Consider the following 22,500-nt stretch of genomic DNA (forward strand, 5'->3'; position numbering starts at 1 on the left):
GGACAGCCATGAGCGAAGTCAGCGCGCGCACACGTGTATATAAAAGGCAATAAGGGCCTCTCTTGGTGTCACAAATTGTCCAGCGCATCGGACAAACGGTAAGAGCAAGTGAGTGTTGAAAGGAAACTAATCGAGATATTGGAGCATTTTGTCCCGTGAGCGTTTCGCACATCGACGAAATCGGGCTTTTGCCGATTTTTTTTTTTTTTTTTTTTTTTTTTTTTTTTGCGTTGTCATCGATGAATTCGTACATTAATGACGTCAGTCCTTTGTGAATTTCTATTTTTAGTCCCTTGAGTGATTTTCGTAGTTCAGAGCTTCGTTATTGTGAGAATACATGCTTTTTATTTATTTCTTTATTTTATTTTTTTTGCAGATGATTTCTCATTTACTGGTGGTAATTTAAGTGAGTGTCAGTGTTATTCCAGTTGGCAACACAGTGTACGCCTTACAAGTTTTTCTCTTCAAAATGCAAAGTAAATCAAAGCGTTTAAGGGTTCCAGAACTCAAAAGATTAAATATATCCAAATTCACGCTCATTTTTTCTTATACCGATCAATGCTTTCTCCTATAAGAAACGCATTTCATCAGCTCTCTCGAAGTACGTCATCGCACACAATGAATCTGTAAATGTTTTCAGGGAATGGGAAATACAATCATGTATTATAGAGCCAACATAACGCAAAATACACTAAATATTTACTTCATCTTTCTCTCTTTCTCAGGGAAAATGTATCGAGCCGTGATCCTGCTGCCACTGGCGGCTATCGCCATGGGCCAAAACGATTTCTTTGAGAAGTACACATTCACGAAGGTAAGTGTCGGTGCCTCGGTGCTGACAAGAAAGAATGGCTGATATTAGTATTAGCTGAAACAAATAATCTTCCTTCTATTCACAAAGGATATTACACGAGATCATCAAATTCTTCCTGATTTTGAGTGAAATTATGTTAACGCCAATAAATAAGTCTCATAATTCACGGTTACTGTGGTGCCTTATTAGTTATGAAAAAGATGTTTCTCATATTATAGGGTGCTGTATCAAAACTATTCCTGATCCAAGTGTGATATAGCGTGTTTTTTTTTTTTTTTTTTTTTTTTTTTTTGTGGTGGTGGTGGGGGCGGGTTTCGCAAATCAACAATGCAATAAACCCAACTAGTTCATTTCTAGTGTAATTTCTTTCACTTATAATCTCCTTTGAAATCTCATTTCTTAAGCATCCAATGGAGTTTCTTCATATTATATCACGAAATTCAATGTGCTCAAAATTCCTAACCAGGTCATGGCAAACTGCTTCGGGGAAGACGTGTACTACACCTATCTAGCACTAGTTAGTGCCGCTCAAAAAGAGTGCCAGCAACTTCCGGTGTCCAGTCTCGGGAGCATCGGTTACCCACCCTTCGGACATCAACCTGTAAGTTTAATCTGTTATTTCCCCGGAAATAATAATATCAATGCACCAAAGTATTTCAGTAACATTAACGAATCACATTAATTACAGAAAGGTGACCATTCAGAGCCACATGTTCGCTGCCTATCACGAATTTACTGCTCGTGAACAACCTTAATACCTTACTTTGAAAGTAAATTCAGTGTAATATTGAAAGAAACAAGAAACAATATTTCCAACGTCAAATTATTTCAAATGAAACCTAAAAATACGGCTTTTTCAAAAGTCTTTCATTTTTTTAATTCCACAATATTCTAAATGAATTTTATTTTCAGGGATATCCCCAGTACATCCCACCACCTACCAATAACATAGGATACGGTGCGCCACAAGGTTATCCTCAGTACCCCCAGGTACCCCTAAATTTCCCACAATACCCCAATGTACCACCAACGTACCCAAAACCGCGACCGATACCACAGGGGGTTCCTCAGTACCACTACGTCCAGGTAACGAAATTAATTACATATTTATTCGCTTAAGTTTATAGGGTGTTTTCACAATGTAAATACGCAGGAAAATAATCTAACCAAGGAAAAGCGTGGACATTTAACTTGTTTGAAATAAAAGGGACTTTTAATAATACAAAAATAAAAATACTTTTATATTTCTTAGTTTTGTAAAGATATTCGCATGAGCATAAGAACGGTAAAAAGGATACAGTCGTATTGCACTTATCTCAATTAACTAGAAAAAGAACCTAAATACCACGTATATTGTAGCTGAGTCAGATCAATCGTATACAGTTATGACATGTTTTAAAATGGCTGCGGATTAGTAAGTTATTAAAACGGGCAATAACAAAGGAATTGTTTAAAAAAGTGACCAAACTTTAAGTAAATTCCAAATCCGAGTGATCCAGTTTTGAAGAGAGTTTGGTCCGAGAAGAAACTTCGTTCAATAAAACCTCATCCATCTTACAGAAACGCGACTCTGAAGCCCCTAAAGCCTCTACGCCCTCGGCAGTGACAGTGCCGCCACCAAAGAAGCCTTTCTTCGATAAATATTATCTCCTGGACGCTGTTAACAAAATCACCGCATCCCTCAGCAACTACACTTGCGTCCTCAACCAAATTGGACTGGTAAGTTACTGGTCTGTTACTCTTTACAATCTGGAGTTGAAAATATTTTGAGTAATCACCTTTTTCCCATAATATAAGTGAATCATGAAAACATGAATAAGAAGAAGGGGAGGTGGGGAGGAGGTTTGCATGAAGTGAATCTATACATAACTGCAAGCAATATGACAAAATAGAAGTGCTGTACCCTAAATTTCTCAACGTATTCTGCCATCAAAACATTTCATTTATCTTTTCCAATTCCAATCAATTCTGTTATCTTTGTATTAATTAAATGGCTGTAAAAATTTTGAATAGACTTTTAAAACAAGGACGAAATTGAAAAGCAAGAAGCCTTCTTATTCTCTTTTAAACAGACAACAGCTATGGGTCTGCATTATTCTTTTGTTACTGCTTGAATTAATTTTCTTATACTTCCTGTACATTTCAACTAGTGCTCCTGTCCCTACCAATTGAAAGGCAGGCTTATTCTGCCCCATTTAACGCTCGTTTGTTTGTTATTTTCTCAGATTGACGGATACCTCAACCTCGATGTTGACCACTATGTCACACAATTCCAGCATGCGCCAATCAGCGAAGAGCTGAAGAAAGATCTCGCTGTTGGCATTTATTACTGCAGGGACTTGACTGTAAGTGAAAGATAACTAAAACTTGGAAATTCTTGCCTTTTACCTTCTATTTTACGAAATTGTCATCTAATCTAATCTAATAATAGGTTTCGAATTAGGCCAGGTTTACAAAGGTCATTTCATATTCTAATTCTCTACTTTCCTTCCAGTACTGCCTGCCACTGGATAGGCTCAAGTCTCCCCTCCCTCTCAACCTCCAACGCCTCTTGATGGCCATGAAATGCGAAAAAGAGATCAGAACAGATGCCTGCTTCAAGGAGGACATCAGGAAAAACATCGACGACTTCGATCTGTCACTCTTCCCCAAAGATGATACCAAAGAGAGCAAAATAAACAAACTATCCGCCATTGTCATGGAAGCAGATTCACTCAACGAGCTGCAAATTCTCTAAGTAGAGTATTGCGGATTCTTTCCAAGCTTCCTTCAGTATACGGCCCCCTCTACAGAAAAGTGTCCAGCTGATGTGTCGTCGAGACCAGAAAATATACAGCTAAACGTGTATTCTACCCTGAAGACTATCACCTAGTCTGGCAACCTAGTCTCGTATCTAGAATACGAACACGCCATTGCCTTCGTATATAGTAAAATAAATTTTATATTTTTGTATGGCTATATATTACGTGTTTGCAATCTAATAGAAATATTCTTGTTATGGTTTCAGAGAATGCTTGGTGATTTAAAGTATTAACCTTGGCAATATATGTTTATCAGAGCATTAAAACTCCTAAATTTCAATTACCTCCATCAAAAATAGGCAGATGCCAAACTGGAAAAAATTACAAATGTAATACGGATTTTATCATACAAATTCCTGAAACACCTATTACTCAGAGGTGCCGTATATCCTCCTAGCTTTGGGAAACATCATCGGTGTATGTAATAGCACTTTCAGAACGCGAGGGGTCTGAACGTCCTACGTCCTATAAACCGACTAGGCAAGCACCCATAACTTACAGACGTCCCATGTTTGTCTTCCATTCCACAGACTAATCATTATTATGGAAGATAGCGGATACAATGCGCATATTTTCGGTGACCTCATCTATGGGATAAGTCAAATAAATCCCCATAAATTCAGTGACTACCTCGCAACGAAAACCTAGTTTTCTAGACGACGAGAATAGACTGGAATCAACTTTTACCTTCACGTACATTTTACTACTTTCCACGTTTTCACTCTAAATACTTCATATGACAATGGACATAATAAAATATTGATTAATTGCTTGAGGATACCCAGAAGCTAAGTTGTAGATTGATCTCTGGGCTGCAGTTAAAGATATGAGAACCGGTTATTTTCTGAGGCATCCTTTGTCAGTGCAAGGAACTGTATCCTATGCAATAGCCCTACCTGATAATTTAGATATTTTATTTTATTTTTAATACTTCCTTTTATTTTTCCTGGTATCTAGCTGGTAATGCAAACAATTTAATGGTAAGAAAAAGCAAGGAGGAATTCTCATACTGAAATAATCATGGAGGCAAACCTGAATATATTGAAGGGCGGATCATTTATATGTCTACAACTATATTGAAGACGGATCCCTTATCAGTCTACAACTATATTAAAGGCGGATCCTTTATCAGTCTACAACTATATTGAAGGCGGATCCTTTATAAGTCTACAACTATCGCATTTTTACAGGATAATAACCAAATCCTTAAAATAAAGTTGTGGAACGTAAATTCATCTGATACATTCCCAGAAAACTGGCGATACTTCTTCAGAAGTGCGCCCGTGTCCGAGGACAATAGCCAATTATTTTTTGCAAAAAAATATCCCCATTATTTTGCTCTTAATGCTATTCATGATACTTCCACAGGCGAAGTATGAATATGGACGATGAACAAGATTTTGACGCACTAAGGGCGTTGAGTATGAATGCGTTTTCGATATATCTAAACTTTTTTATGTATGTTTAGCCCGAAGGAGTGAGTAACCTAACATTCTTATGAAGGCCAAACCTGATGGAAAACAGGGAGAGATAAAACTTGTGTCTGCCCCGGAAGTGATGACTAACCTAATACAACAAAGCGAGGAAGGAATTCCAAAGGCTACAGTAGAGGGAAAACAATAATAAAAAGAAGAAAAAAAATACGTTTAGCTCCGATTTCCACAGAATGACCATGTGAAATCATTCTTAGGGGAAGTGGCTCAAGGGAGAGACATTACTCTTCTTTCAGTCCTGTCAAAGAATATAACAAAGGAAAATGGACCACCAAATATGAAACATTTTAAACTACGAAGGTTAAAGCTTTAAATGGGAGGAATGAGAATTAACTCAATTTTCTGACGTAACTCAAATGATAGAAAATAATAATAATAATAATAATAATAATAATAAATATAATAATAATAATAATAATAATAATAATCAATAATAATCGGAGGTGATAGAAAAAACGATCAGGCAAAGATCCTCTGGGGACTATGGTATCAGACGATAGGGTGATACGTGCAAATGACCAGACGTGACGTTGATTGACAAAATCAAGAAGAAAGTATCACTCATTGATGTCGCAATACCATGGGACACCAGAGTTGAAGAGAAAAGAGAGAGAAAAAATGGATAAGTATCAAGATCTGAAAATAGAAATAAGAAGGAAATGGGATATGCCAGTGGAAATCGTACCCATAATCATAGGAGCACTAGGCACAATCCCAAGATCCCTGAAAAGGAATCTAGAAAAACTAGAGACTGAAGTAGCTCCAGGCTCATGCAGAAGAGTGTGATTTCCTAGAAACGGCGCACATAGTAAGAAAAGTGATGGGACTCCTAAGGATGGCAGGATGCAACCCGGAACCCCACACTATAAATACCACCCAGTCCAATTGGAGGGACTGTGACAGAGCAAAAAAAAAAAAAAAAAAAAAAAAATAATAATAATAATAATAAAAATAATAATAATAATTATAAACAATTATTATTATAATTATTTATTTGCAGGAGCATTTCTGAAAATTTCAAGCTCAAACATTTACAGATTTAAGCATTAAGGAAACTTCGACCACTTTACAAGTTTTTGGCGGAACAGCTCCTTTTTCCATAAGATAATCTTAAACAATTGGACATATGAAATCTTCCAATTATGTATACTAAAAAATAGGCCAATATCTATAAAAATCAAGAGAAACACAATAAACGACTTATATGGTTGACATGAATAGTATATTTCTTTTTTATTTTGGATGACGGGAGTAGGGCGTGCAGTGATGCATGCAATGCTTGGGAACTTTCACTCCCCATTAGTGTCCTACTTTGGTGGGAATTTCAACGCTCTATCTTCGAACTTATTCAAGCACAAAGTTAGGGATGGAATTCAAAATTGTCACTCATTCCCAGAAGAAAGCCCCGAACCAAACAACAGGAAGGATAAAAATCCGTTAACCTTGAGAGCTAGAAATCGGATATAAAAGAGCGTAAAAATACTTTTATTTTAACCATTAATATAATAATAATAACAATCATACAAGTTGTAAATGTATATATAAAATGAAAGCTTCGTTACCGAATATTATTTACAATAATCATGTAAAATGATTTCATGATAAATTTGAGCGATGTCATTATTAATAATAATTATCAAAACGATAATAATTACAACTTTGGCAATGACATGAACCTCAAGGGAAGTATAAAAGTAGAGGAAAATAAAATTAAAACAGTTAAGCCGTAAAACGCAGCCGGAATATAGACAAATCATAATTAAGTTAATCAGCCAACGACCTTCAACGTTCATAGCTAATAAGGCGGCCATTCGCCTAATAAAAAAAATGAATATGAGGAAAATAATAACAATAATATTAAATAAACCACAAAAACGGCAGACGAGCTGTCGGAGAAACATACCTCACAAAACACTTAGTAGTCATTAATAACCAGAAGTCTTGTATTTATGTACCTTTTCCCGTAATTTAGATCTTTCCGCTTTTCTGCGATTGTTTGAACTGGTTGTTAGGTACTCTCTCTCTCTCTCTCTCTCTCTCTCTCTCTCTAAGTCTGATTATTAGACTATAAAATGAAAAGGTTTGACTCATAAAAATTCTGGTATTATCTAGGCGATTTTCTACGAACACCTACATATGCGTAGCTGAGTAATAGCGGTGAGTGTTTTCAAGGTCCCTTGGAATAGCATTACGAACAAGACGGCACTGGAATAATACGTCTCACCGTCTCTCGGTTAAGTTATAACAGCATACTTAATGAGGTTCATTAATAACTGGCTGCGTCATTTGCTAAGTAGCAATGTCCACAGGGGCCAGTGTGTCTCCTACGATATTTACTGAAATTGAACGTTCCTTATATAAACCTCAAGAACGCTTAGAACCGATCTTTTCCTATTGGTTATATTTGCGTTGAGTAAGGTTAACAGTTTTGCATAACATATTCAATAATTCATGTGGCGACGTGAAGAAAATAACTTGAAAAATGTAATTATCTAACATGCGCGTTGAAATAAACAATTTACAGCAATGCCGTCAAATTATTATTTGTCATCTACTAGCTAAATTTGGCGTATGGCGTAAGGGGGTCTTTTAGCAATAAAACAAACGTCCACAGCTTAACAAACTCTCTCTCTCTCTCTCTCTCTCTCTCTCTCTCTCTCTCTCTCTCTCTCTTTTAAAACTTACAATGAATATTCGAATAATAAATAAAACACAACCAGTAATGATATACATTTGGAACTTGCATAAACGCACACAAGCGTCAACATCAAGTCCCTTTCAACTACAGAGGTAAATGCTTCACCATTGAAAAGCGTTAACAATCCCTCATGATCCTTATTCCAATAAAATATATCACGCCATATTCGAAAAGCCTTGAGTCCGGATAGGGACACAGACACAAGTCCCTCGCTGCTGCAAAGTGAATAGCTTATTAATTAAACCCCTTTTTGTTGACCGCCGTACTACATGGGGAAAACCTTCATCCAGATTTCATCAAGGGGCCACAACGCGGATGATGATGATTATAAAGGATGATGATGATAATGATGACTGTACAGGAGGATAATGATGATGATTATAAAAGACGATGATGCTGACGGTTGTAAAGGATTATGATGATGATTATAAAAGACGAAGATAATGATGATAATAAAGGATGATGTTGATTGTAAAGGATGATGATGATTATAAAAGATGATGATGATTGTAAAGGATTATGATGATGATGATTGCAAAGGATTATGACGATGATTATAAAAATAAAAGATGATAATGATGATTATAAAGGGTGATGTTGTTTGTAAAGGATGATGATGATTATAAAAGATGATGATGATTGTAAAGGATTATGATGATGATTGCAAAGGATTATGACGATGATTATAAAAACAAAAGATGATAATGATGCTTATAAAGGATGATGATGATGATGATGACTGTAAAGGATAATGATGATGATTATCAAGGATGATGATGATTATACAGGATGATGATAATGACGAAGCAGTCTTCCCCGGTGGAAAACGACACTGGTCGTCCTCCTCAGCGTCGGGGGACTGAGCTCGGGGCAGACGAAATGAAAGTGCCATCTTAGGGAAACGCGGCTCCGACCAATCCAACCGAATTAATCCGCACTACTTCTTCTTCTTCTTCCCCCAGGAAGACAGCACCGAGAAGGGGAGAGACTAAGCGTGGACTAAGTCGTTCTATGAGCCCGGGGAGACACAGGTGTTCTGTTATGGAGCAAAGCAGCTTTACAGATTACAGTCCAGAGGGGGATGAGTCTACGGGCAACATTCTTCGCTACAGCAAAGATTTTAAAAGGCGTACACATCGTATTTTCAGTCCGTCGCAGATTGAATGTTATACGGTTGCAACAAATCACAAGAGTTGGGCACTGCTGAATATCTCCATAAGTCCTGTTCTCATTTTTCCTTTTCGCTAAAAATAACAGAAACGTACTCTATACACTTTTCTTTACCACACCTTTTACCTTGAAAGGTGGCGTCTCCTTACGTTTCCCAGCCGGTCCTCAACAAATCTTTTGGGATCTTTTTGTCTGACCAGGCCACGAACGACCCCAGTCAACTGGGAGGTGCCCAATTCACTGGTTGGGTCAACACGGGGCACAATGCGATTCAAAGGAACGGGTGGCTTGCCTAAAGCGTTGGACTCATTCGGCAACAGACTCCAAGACCTTTCTCAGGTGAGGCATGCATCCTCACCCCTTAACTGCCAGGGCCCACTAAACATCACTGTTCAATGCACTGAATTATTATACAATTGTTTGTATACGTAAGGAAAATAAAGAGCCTTAAATTGTTTCTGGGACTAGGAAAAAGTGGTTTTTGAAGGAAACACTGGAATAGAAACAATAAGTCCTTTAATTTGAGGTATAAGACGCACACCGCCTAATTTTTCAAAAATCTTCCTACATCCGATTCCTTTCCTTTTCTGTTGCCATTTAGATAGGATAGTCTTTTTCATCGTTATGCAATAAAAAATACACGGACTTCCTCCACTATTCTTTCTTGAACACTACCCTTCATCGTCTCGTAACTAATCACCTTCACCTTGAAATACAACTGCCAATTGTAAGTCTGCTGATTCTGTTCGTATCTCGACAAAATCTCCTCGATCGTTTGTGTTCTGGTCTGCATGTACACCAATTTGTTCCGACGCCCTTTTCTTAAGACTCTATTTCCAAAATTTGTATGCTATTCTTCGAAATAAACTTACAACTACCACTTTTCGTCGCATTTGTTACTCTCCCTATAAATCTCGCGAACATGACTCCTTGTTCAAAACTAGCCGATTGTCGAGGAGTTTTCGAAGTCTTTGGTCACTGACCCTCATTTAACTCAAGCTGGAGATTTTTGAGTAAAGATGTAATCTTTAATATGTAAAGAATGAACGTGATCGAGGGGAATCTTTCAGTTTTTTCATACCTCATCAATCTAACAAACATTACCAACCAGCCAACTTAAATCCCAGAGAGAAATGACCTCACTGACCAAGAAGCAGCTTGTATTTTAATATAATTATTTTTTTGGGCGTTTTTTTTTTGTCTGTAAGTAAGAAAGCACTCTTAATACACCTACGCTTCTCTGAGCCCAACACTGCTGCTGTCACACTAAATATTATCTCCCCTCCATTAACCTTTGTTGCTTTACTTTCAAGGCACTTTAACCGAGATCAGTGAGACAGATGCATCTTTAACCCTGATCCTCCTTCTGGCGATGACTTTTGTGCTTCTGCTTCAGAAACTAATCAAGTGATAAACAAAATCAGTCATACGTTGCAATCCTACTCCATTCTTAATTTTGTTAACGTCTGAACTGCGCAGAATCACTGCTGCAAAGGAAAAGCTCATACGGTCACAGCCTCTTTGTGCAGAGAAATATAATAGCATGGCTTCTTAACATCCTAAGGGTTTCCTCCTCGCTTTGACGAAAACCTGCAAGAATATTAGCACACTCAAGCTTTCCTCCTCTCAACTACTGTTGTCGACCTCGCGTTCTGCTCCAACTCAACCCAAGAGGATTTATCTGCAGCTGGCTCTAAATTCAGTTTTTCATCAACCTATCATATTAGCCACTTCCAATCTAATAAAAATAATCAGATTACGAACTTATTATTGAGTCTAAAAATGCATATGGCTGATAACTCTGATGGCCCTAATTTGGTTTTTCAAGATTTCAAATAAAGTTTGACCCAAATTTCTCACCCCCTTTTATTTAGTTAACCCTAAACACCCACGATCATCTTCCTCTTGGATGCACGGACCTATCCAATCCCTTTCATCTCCCTAATGCTTACAAGACCCTTGGAAAACTGGACACTATCGCCATTAAATTCCAAATCAAAGTAGAGTACACAAAACGCAAAGGTAATTTTTGAGTACCCATAATTCGCATTGTGAGAACTACTATGTTATAACAATAGCGTTCGGAGACCGCAAACCTTCGCGAAGACCGTAGAGTTCGCAACTCTCTTCTCAAAAGGCCCCTTGTCCACATCCGGATCTTCCCCAAAATCTAATTACATGTTACCAGTCACGAAGTCCATCTACCGTAAAAGTTCACCCAAAATAATATTCTGCTTAAAATCCAGCTAATAAACAGACAAACAAATAGACAAACCCACCTAAAAAAATATCCAAACCGGACTAAAAACATAACCGCCTTGTCGTAGGTCAGATATGGAATGTGTTTCTACAGCCCTTTATGCAAAAATCCAGAATTTTGCGAAATGTATCAACTATATATGAAAATAAAAATAGCAATGACTATAATATTACTATTAACGTGCAAATATTTTGCCTGCGTGAGGAAAAAAATGGTCACGTTTGGTCTAAATATATAAGTCCATTTTTTTTTAATTATAAAAGGTAAATGATTTATTCAGCAAAATATGCAAATTATACTAAAATGTGTTAGCTTACCTAGGCATACAAAAACAAAACATTTTCCACACGAAGAAAACCTGGCAGTTGCACTGTGAAATAATTGTTAGGAGAAGGTGGAAAGTACGAAGGAAGAAAGAATATGAAAAGAGGTACAGTAAAAGGAATAGAAGGGATTATAGCTTGGGGCCGATAGGACGCTGCAAAGAACCTTAAGTAGTGCCTACAGCGCAGCGCGTGAGGTGGACTGACTACACTACTCCCCTACGGGAAACAACCAGAAAGAAGATCGTATGCCTGACAACCACACATAAAGATCAATTAACCCTGTATGGTGAAGTACCTCTTCGCTCTTTGCTTGTCAGGAATTTTAGGCAGATCCTCACATCCTGTCGCCCCAAGACATTCTTGAGAGGCGTTTAACCTATGGATTTACGCAGCATACACGGATCAGGGAACAGGAGACGGTTGAGGGATCATAGCCCCTTCAAGTGGAAAACGACAGTGAAGTTTGTTTGGCCTTTGCATAAAAAATTATTTGAAGGATGAATAAGGGATGACATGAATACCGGTGTTAGGGACGACAAGTTCTCTGCGTGTTGTAATTTTGAGGTAAAACACCAACATTTCGAGATGTCCACAGCAAGAGACATGGGTCAAGCTTGGTCAAAACATTGAATGTTTGTACTTTCTAGTTTTTTGGATGGAAAATTGTTTCTCAAACTTTCTAACAAGGTCTTCATAAAATAAAGCACATGATGGCCGAGTTACGTAAATGATATCATGCTCATAGCAAGGGAATGCAATTTAAATCAACATAAAATGATAGTCTATAATTACTTGTACTGCTACAACTGCAGATGTCATTATCCATATAATGAAACAATCTGTATCAACGGAACATCAACATACATACCACTGAAGATAAATGTATAAAAATTAGACGAAGATTGTTTGTCCTGTATCATCTAATCCTAATGCATTGCAATCAGAAAAAAAGGAAACCATATACTGTCAAGGTGGACCACAGAAAAAAAAAGTAAAAGCAATATCGGACGCACGCCTCTGAATTTTAGGACTTAAGAAAATTAACCTCATCGCCACTCCTAATTAAATTTTTCTTCTCGCATTCTAGAAAAAAAAAGAATCGCACCACTTTAAGAGTTAATTGCAGTAATTCTACTGGAAAGGGACGCCAGTAATCAAATTATAACGTTAATTGACCGAGGATAGAAAAACTGGTTCTACTTAAATGTTAGCATGTCAAATGGATACCAGGAACCTTCAATACTCACTCGAATTCACGAAAGTTCAGAATTATTTTGCTAACATTCATAGAAGTGACAACAGAAATAGATGTACAAAATTTATTTATACGCTATATTTATCTATACAATTTGTAAGTAAAATAATAAAAAAAAATAACAGTAAAGTTAACAAGAATAACTATGATTATCATTAATTCCAATATTTTCCCAGCAAGAAAACTGCATGATGTTAACTGGTGATCGCCAGCAAATTATTCAAACCAAGAGTAATTATCTAAACAAGAATTCGTAGTTCCGCACGATGATCATTTTTGGGGACAATTCCTTGAAAGCCACAAGCAAATCACTCTCCTTGAGTATGGATGTGAGTGACCTATTCGTGCAAATTACTCAAACTCCCCAGAAATCCTATCTTTTAGCACAAGACGTTACGCCCATATAATAATAGTCAGTAATGACGCAAACCAGTTTATAATAATTATCTACTAAAGGATAAAATTCAGTTCCAAGAAACTTTTAGTGGTAAATTAAATACCAAGATGATAATGCATAAAAGACAAAGATTTACTAACGTTGAGGATTAATTAGCTCGGTGACGACTGTAAGAGACATGAAAAATCAGATTAAAGGCTAAATATATGGTTGCAATGGTAAATATAGCATCTGAAAATGACCCCAATGTAGATATCTATAAATTCAAAGACTGCACATCTAATTCAAAGACCAACATCAGTCTTGGAGAGAGAGAGAGAGAGAGAGAGAGAGAGAGAGAGAGAAGAGAGACTGTCTCCAGAAGGCAGAAGACCAATGGCAACAGAATTCGAAGACTACCTATTTGCTGAGAGAGAGAGAGAGAGAGAGAGAGAGAGAGAGAAGAAGAAGAAGAAGAAGAAGAAGAAGAAGAAGAAGAAGAAGAAGAAGAATGTCCCCCCGAAGGCAGAAGACTCATGGAAGCGGAATGGCATTTAGCATATTTTAATTATCATAATCGCCCTTGGACTGCGTCTTTGTTTACGGGATAACGACGTACAGGGTGGGCGGGAGGACGCCGTAGTCCTAATAGACTTAGCGGCCTGTGTATAAAAGGAGGCGACAGACCCATCTCCTTACCTCTTAACTGGTCATAACACCTACAGGCAGGTAAGTAAGCTGCTCTCAAGACTAGGAGATGGCGAGAGGTTGAACTTTGTATTAAACACTTATTACAATATTATTTGAATATCAGAAATGTTGGTATATTACGCATAAACGTTTCGACGTTCAACGATTAAATTATATACATGATCATTTGATTACTGTGTTGTTGATACCTCGTATATTATACAGATTTTTCGATCCAGATGTTTCAATTTTGTACGGATATATTCAATCTAATAATCAGCTGATCCTCAGATATTGTCAGAATTATGTACTTGGTCCCGAACGTATTAACATTCAGAACACTAGATATGATTTATAAAAATGATACTGAATTAATAATTTTCAGAAATCCAGATATTACCTAATTGGCCTCAACTTATTCACAAGTATAAAAACGCATTTATACCTTAACAGCAGATATATGTAAAAATCAAACTTCACAATAAAAAATAAATAAATAAATAAATAAATAAATAAATAAATAAATAAATAAATAAATAAAACTAAATACATAAATAAAAATTGGGCATTTTTGCCGACTGAGAAGACGCTGCCCTTAATGACTTTCCCCTTCCAGAATAAATATATCTAGCAGATTACGTAATATATGCAAATTAAATATATATTTAACTTGACTTCAGATAATGTACGCCGTGACGCTGCTCTCTCTGGCGGCCGCCGTCGTCGTGGCCCAAGATGGCTTCTACGAGAAGTACGGTTTCACGAAGGTCAGTCAAGACGTTTGTTAATCATTTTTCTTCTGTCTCTCATTATCATTAGCTACTTTTCTTTTTCATCATTGCCATTTCCATCATCATTTGTTATTACTTTACTCATTTCCATACTCCTTTCCACTGTAACACTTTATCATTCAATTATAATATAATGAGAAATTAAGTGATAGTGACAGCACTTATATTACTATTACCAATAATAATAATGATAATTATCATTATCATTATTGACAGTAGTAATAGAAGTGCTGTCACTATCTCTAAATTTCTCATTATTTAGAAGTGCTGTCATTATCACTAAATTTCTCATTATTATTATTATTATTATTATTATTATTATTATTATTATTATTATTATTATTATTATTCTTATTCAAATAAAACAGAACACAACAATCGGTGACACATGGCCGGACAATATGCATCAAGCCAGAACTTCTAAATTCAGGTCACCATTATAAAATGATACCCATAAAAGCAGCCATCATTTCCAATACATATCCTACACTGCATGCAAGCTTCATTTCTCAACGCTTTTAAAACATAAATGTTTCATCGCTACTATTTTCAGGAACATTTTGCTGGATATTGCATTTTCAATTGCTCACACTTCCAAACTTAAAACTGAAAATAAATTTTGTAAATCATCTCTGCAATATTTAACTGTTCCACGAATACATAAGTGATATACATACATACATACACACACATACACACACACACATATATATTATATATATAATATAGTATATATATATAGTATATCTAATATATATAGTATAATTATATATGGCTGAATCACGAAAATATAGGCAAAACGCCACGAAGGAATGTGAAACCACGGCAATGGTTGGCTGAGGTCCTTTCTCAATTACTGTCCTTTACTAGTCTAGTCACACAAGGACCGTTGTGTTCGGAAAGGGTCCTAGCACCACTCCGTTCTTCCACTTTCCGTCATGGCATTTGCCTCTATTTATATATATATATATATATATATATATATATATATATATATATATATATATATGTGTGTGTATATATATTATATGTATACATATATGAATGTATGTATGTATGTATGTATGTATGTATGTATGTATGCATGTATGTATGTATGTATGTATATTAATATATACTATTATATATATTATATATATATATTATATCTATATATTAATCACGTCCATACTTGACTCATGACATAGTAATCTTTCTGTACTATAAATTATTCTATATATAATTATAAAATATATTAGATATAAATATATATATATATATATTATATATTATATATATAATATTATATATATATTATATATGACCTTTGTGTGTTGTGTTGCTGAGTGTATTAATGTTATACTTTTATATGTATGTATGTCATGGATGTTGTTGCTATGGCTCTATACATTCGTCGCAATATCAACCTCGGTTGATAGTGGGACGCCATCCATTGCGCGATATACCTCACTGTTTCTCCTCCGATCGCCATACCCGTACAGTTCTTCTCTATGTCATATTATTTGAGATTAAGCTGCCCATATATTAGTTGAGCCTCACTGACATCTATTACATCGGCGGTGTGTCCCATGCGCCAGTCAATATTTACGTTATATTATAGATTATTATATATTATGCACGTGTCGTAATCACCGTGCCCTCGTCACGCATGGATCTCATATGATGTATATATATAAATATATATCAGTAGTTGGACGATTTATTATGTTTAGTACTATATATATATTATAATATATATATTAATTATTATAATATATTATATATATGTTATATATATATATATATATATTTATATATATTATATTTATGTAATTATTCATGAGTATATATGATAATAGTGAGGGGATTAGCATATATATAATATAATATAAGGGCTTAGTCTCATACTCAACAGAATGGATTGAAAACGCTGTGATAATAATGCCCTGAGAAGCCTGCCCATTGATAGGTCCATTAATGGCGGTCAGTTGTCTCGGTAATGGAGCTTTTCAAGACCTAACTGGACAACCATTGAGCCGCTAAAGGTTCTACTGATAAGAAGTAGTGCACGCATAATTAGTCCGTTATTAAGGCGGGCCTAAACTGCTGAGTCACCGACTCGGGAGGTCATCACATGATGTATATAAGACCAGTAGAAGTAAAGACAGGTAGTGTAGGTAGTGATAAATATATAGATATATATATTATACATATATATATATATAATATATACATATATATAATATATATATATACCAAAAGATATATAACTACACACACACACACACACACACACACATATATATATATATATATATATATATATATATATATATATATATACTATATATATATTAATTACTTCCCGCACTATACTGACGGAACATGCTACAGACGCATCACATTCAATAAAATATTGTAGGAGACTTTTTCTAATTTCCAAAGACCATGGCCAAATGCTTCGGGGAAGGCATCTACTATGACTATTTGGCGAGAATTGCAATTGCCCAACGAAACTGCCTGCAACTTCCAGTCTCCAACCTTTACCGTCTAGACTTCTCCATCTATTCTTCGAATGTCGTAAGTAACAGTTTTCGCTTCGCATTAAAGTGTAATATCGTAAAACTGTTCTCTACTACAACTGGCCCCAAAAGACGTTAATAAAAATGAAATCTGTATCACATTTATGTTATCAGGCTTAAACTACTTTATATTATCAAGTAACATTGTATTGTCTTCGTATTATATCGTGTAGACCATTAATTGTATATAAGATTACATCCAACTGTAATTACCTCTACTGATGACAGGCAACTTTTAAGCCTTCAATTATTTGTTTGTGTTTTACTACAGGGATATCCACGACACTATGGAGGCGAGTCCTCATACGTGCCTTACCCATCTCACCACCCAGGATACCCTCAATATCAAGGGGTACCGCATGGTTACCAGCAATTCCAGTACAGAAAGGTATTTTAGTTTTCACTACGTTATTCTTGAACTGTTTCCAAGAGCATAATGTTCACATCACCCCCTCTTTCAACTGTCCTGGAAATATTACCTGTTTTACTCATCCCTTTTCTTACATTAAGCATTTTTAGCCCTATGGTATCGTAATATAAGCATCTAAGATTATAGTATATTCTATAGCAGGAAAAAATTGTTCAAATATGTGCATGTGAACGAATACCGAAAAATTTATATAATTTTGCTCTTTCTCTCTCTCTCTCTCTCTCTCTCTCTCTCTCTCTCTCTCTCTCTCAATGATAAAACACACACACACACTCACATACCGATGAATACATAAACATACAAGCATCTAAATATACATATTATATATATACATATACATATACATATATATATATATATATTTATATATATATATATATATATATATATATATATACAGAGAGAGAGAGAGAGAGAGAGAGAGAGAGAGAGAGCGTGTGTAAACACAAACACATGGTAAATATGTATGTATGCATAAATTTATCTATAGAAAACACTTTTTCCGTATAAGAGACCAAAACTACTCGGTATATAATATTTTTTGATATTCATCTCTATACCACTCATGTCATCACGACAAATAGTAAGAAAAAAAAATTGTGCACGATTGATTTCAAATGCAAAGTGTATATTCTATGTTAGACCCTGAAGTATAATATTTACCTATCGTTACAATAACAAGCATGAATCAACATGAAACTATACAATTCCATACGGAAAACTGCACGGTTAATCGCTTGTTTTACATTAAACAACAAACAACCAGTGACAAATAGCGATGTAACAATCAAGATTTAAGCGCTACTAAAATGTCAGATACCTGAAGCTTCCCGTTATAATGTGCTTAATAACTCTGAACAGCATATATTCTTTATCATAAACTTTTTATAATATTCTGTACCATAATCTTTTCAAAATATTCTGTATCATAAACTGCTAAAAAATTCTGTCATAATCTGTTCAAAATATTCTGTCATAAACTGTTCAATATAATCTGAATCATTAATTTTTCAAAATATTGTCTCAAACTTTTTCAAAATATTCTGTCTCATAAACTTTTCAAAATGCTCTGTATCGTAATCTGTTCAAAATATTCTAAAACAAACTGTTCAAAATATTCTGTATCATAAACTTTAAAAAATATTCTGTATCATAATTTATTTGAAAGAAAATGACAAAAGTGTCAATCGTGACCCCGTCTTATCTATGCATTTCATAGAAACGCCAAGCTCAGCTAGAGGAGGAAGAGGAAGAGAAGGAGGTACCAACTACCCAACTACCACCTGAAGAGGAAGGAGAGGAAGATGAATATGATGATCAGACCGAGGAACCATTCGGATTACGGTTGTCACAGCAGGTGGTAGTGCCACAAGTGCCACCAGTACCACAAACACAAATGCCACCAGTACCAAAAACACAAGTGCCACCCGTACCACAAACACAAATGCCACCAGTACCAAAAACACAAGTGCCACCAGTACCACAAACGCAAGTGCCACCAGTACCAAAAACACCAGTGCCACCAGTACCACAAACACAAGTGCCACAAGTACCACCAGTGCCACAATCACCACTGCCACAAGTACCACAGCAACGGCAAGAACCGTTTTTCGACAAATATTACTTGCTGGATTCAGTCAACAAGATCACAGCTTCCCTCAGTAACTACAGTTGCACTCTGCATCAACTTGGAATTGTAAGTTATACCAGTGCTTCTGAAAGTATGCATAGATGACGACATTAGTAGTTCTCTTGTTGATTAACATCTAATTTATATATTTAACTTTCCAGAAGCTTAAGCACTTTATATAATACATATCTACCTATCAAATTACATATATATATATATATATATATATATATATATATATATATATGTATGTATATATAATGTTATAATGTATGTGTGTATGTGCGTGTATACATTCAAAACATGAAAAAAAATTGTTTTGAGCATTTGGCTGATATTCTAACTAAAGATACCTCAGCAAAAAAAAAAAAAAAAAAAAGTGTTGACTACTTCCCGTAAAACATTTGAAAAATAACACAACTTGAAAACAGAAATAATTTTCGTCGTAGTAATGTTGTTCAGCAAACATCCTCTCATCAGCTCAAAACTGATAAAACCACATGAAACATTATCTTCTATTCTCGGCAGATTGACGAATACCTGAACCTCAACGTCGACAACCTCGTCAATCATTATGCTGCTCTACCCATCAATCAACATTTTAAGAATAATCTTGTTGACGGCATCTACTATTGCAGAGATATGTCGGTAAGTGTTTCATTTAATAAATTGACATTCAGCAAACTAACACTTTTGTTTGTGGAAATTTATCATTTCTTTGCAGGCACGTATAGTATTTTACTTTATGATGATCAAATTGTGATACTAGTTTATTTAGTGGCGTCTTAGGGGGGACAAAACATATCTATCTATCTATATATTTATATCTATATCTATCTATATATTATACATTATATATATATATATATATATATATATATATATATATATATATATATATATATATATATATATATAATATATACCCAGTAGTCAAACTTAATGAAAAGAAGGGTTCTTCTAATTACATATGACGCTTTTCCTCCACATCAATGTCTTAAAAAAAAATAAGTTTAAAATTCTCACCTACCTTATCTAAAATTCTAAATCCTGTTTAAGGCTCGATGAACTATGTATCTTCCCCCTCCCCCCAGTACTGTCTCCCACTGCACTCCCAGCGCTCTCCCCTCCCCCTCAACCTCCAGCGCCTCCTGATGGCGATGGAGTGCGAGAAGGAGACGAGAACCAACGCCTGCTTCAAGGAGGACCTCAGAAGGAACATCGGAGACTTCGACCTCTCGCTCTTCCCGAGCGAGGACGACCCAAGCGCAGTTCTGAACAAACTCGCCGCCATCGTCACTGGGGTCGATTCTCTCAACGAGTTAGAAATTCTCTGAAGATCGACAAAACCACCTTCGATTCGTCGATTCGAGTCATTGTGAAAAGACAAAAGAAACCCAAGTTAAAAGTTTTCTAGTTATTTTCCCTTTTCTAGTCAGATACTAATCTGAGAGTAGAATTTTATCATATATTTTTCATGTCTGGATAGCTACCATAGTAGTAGGGGCAAAGAATGTATTATCATAATAAAACTTAACATTTCAATGTCTCTTTCTATTGAACCTGTAGCGATGAACTAAATCGCGCTGCCACACATTTTACGAAATCTAAATAAAAAAATCAAAGAAAAAATTAAACATAAACACCAGCCAATCATTTTTTTCTGCTGAAATTCCAAACACAGCCAGGAGTCCCAACCCCAAAAAGTCCTCATATGTGCCAAGCTTTGCGAGAGATCTGCTATGCCACCAAATGGCAAGAAGATTCAACTAGCATTCAGACTGTACTAATGCTCTCAACAGGATTACCTGCAAACGCCGCTCTAGGATTTCAAGCTCTGCTCACTGCAAAACACAAGAGCAAACGGAAATACAAAAGCAGAATCACGAGGAGAAACGGTTTCGAGCAATAAGCCCCAACATCATCAATGGCTAAGATTGATCACATAGAGAGTGCCTGGCTAAAACAAAACCAGATCAAGATGCGCATTCGAGTATTGTCAATTAGTGAACAAGCTAATTTTAAGACTATAAGCCGACGAGGATTACAAAACAAGCAAATCGTCAACGCGATAAATTAATTTTCAAAATAACTAATCACAGATATGTTTCAAACCGGAATAATTACATAGTAAATAAAATAGCAAGAGCAAACTAACCATAAAGTTATGAACATAGGAAAATTAAGAAATGAGAATCCATTAACTCTGACACTGTTTTCAATGAATAACAACCCAGAAAACTCAACAGTTTCCACATATTTAACTCATTTTCTGTATTTAACACACAGGCAGCAAATAATGTACTTTGCGTTCAACATCCCGCAAAATCTTGAAATAATTAAACTGAAGGAAACACGATGTGCTTGGTACAATATAAGCACGACCGAAATTCACAAAACTTACTTATAAGTTTCCGCTAATTTTTGAAGTGACAAAAAAAAGAAAAAGAAAATGGTAATTCGAATAAGATAGGAAGAAAAGCTGCATGAAGCCACAGAATCCACAGCACTTTGGTTTCTCAAGCATTACTGTGACCCACAGCTATTCACGCCAGACCTCTTTAGACTGTTCCAAGTTTCAAATCACCAATTCACAGGAAGCGGTTACTAGTCCCTTACCCTTAGTTCCTCGTTGGACGAATGGGTTACGTGCTCGCCTACCGATTCGGTAGTCCCGAGTTCGATTCCCCGCTCTGCCAACGTGGGACCGCAAGAATTTGTTTCTGGTGATTGGATATTAATTTCTCGATATAATGTGGTTCGGATCCCACAATAGGCTGTAGGTCCTGTTGCTAGGTAATCAATTGGTTACTAACCATGTAAAGATATATAATCTTCGGGCCAGCCCTAGGAGAGCTGTTATTCCACTCAAATGGTCTGGTTAAACTAAGATATCCTTGCCGCCAAATTGGCCATACAAACTAGTGTGCCACAAAACATCTGGCTTTCACTGAGGGTCACTTAAGTACAGTACTTCACTCGAAATTAAGGTTACATGGGATTACTAGTGAGTTGCAACATTATGATGGTGCAGATTGACAATGGTGTGTAGTGTATTCATAAGTATAGGAATCATCCCAAAGGGTTTAGATAAATTTCTGTTCATTTTGGTAACGGCAAAAGTCTTTTAGCACTTCTCCATAACAAAGGTGTACTTTATGCCTTCTGACCTAGAATGACGGAAACAACTGATGATGGACAAGGC

At 35.8% G+C, this 22,500-nt stretch overlaps 2 protein-coding genes across 2 annotated transcripts in view; both read left to right on the plus strand.

Annotated features, from left to right (window-relative positions):
• LOC135217591 (uncharacterized) overlaps nucleotides 1-3,881 on the plus strand; it is a 42,601-nt gene extending 38,720 nt beyond the window's left edge. Inside the window, exons 10-16 of the mRNA XM_064253555.1 lie at nucleotides 55-108; nucleotides 726-814; nucleotides 1,281-1,415; nucleotides 1,727-1,900; nucleotides 2,375-2,533; nucleotides 3,040-3,159; nucleotides 3,309-3,881. Coding sequence (XP_064109625.1) covers nucleotides 55-108; nucleotides 726-814; nucleotides 1,281-1,415; nucleotides 1,727-1,900; nucleotides 2,375-2,533; nucleotides 3,040-3,159; nucleotides 3,309-3,551 — 974 coding nt within the window. The 3' untranslated portion in view covers nucleotides 3,552-3,881. The remainder of the gene's footprint in view (nucleotides 1-54; nucleotides 109-725; nucleotides 815-1,280; nucleotides 1,416-1,726; nucleotides 1,901-2,374; nucleotides 2,534-3,039; nucleotides 3,160-3,308) is intronic.
• A 9,998-nt stretch (nucleotides 3,882-13,879) lies between these two features.
• The window catches only part of LOC135217592 (uncharacterized), a 54,179-nt gene continuing 45,558 nt past the window's right edge, over nucleotides 13,880-22,500 (plus strand). Inside the window, exons 1-7 of the mRNA XM_064253556.1 lie at nucleotides 13,880-13,922; nucleotides 14,564-14,650; nucleotides 17,099-17,233; nucleotides 17,507-17,623; nucleotides 18,885-19,361; nucleotides 19,824-19,943; nucleotides 20,390-20,626. Coding sequence (XP_064109626.1) covers nucleotides 14,567-14,650; nucleotides 17,099-17,233; nucleotides 17,507-17,623; nucleotides 18,885-19,361; nucleotides 19,824-19,943; nucleotides 20,390-20,626 — 1,170 coding nt within the window. The 5' untranslated portion in view covers nucleotides 13,880-13,922; nucleotides 14,564-14,566. The remainder of the gene's footprint in view (nucleotides 13,923-14,563; nucleotides 14,651-17,098; nucleotides 17,234-17,506; nucleotides 17,624-18,884; nucleotides 19,362-19,823; nucleotides 19,944-20,389; nucleotides 20,627-22,500) is intronic.

The sequence above is a fragment of the Macrobrachium nipponense genome, chromosome 7 (assembly GCF_015104395.2).
Source record: "Macrobrachium nipponense isolate FS-2020 chromosome 7, ASM1510439v2, whole genome shotgun sequence".
Taxonomy (NCBI): domain Eukaryota; kingdom Metazoa; phylum Arthropoda; class Malacostraca; order Decapoda; family Palaemonidae; genus Macrobrachium; species Macrobrachium nipponense.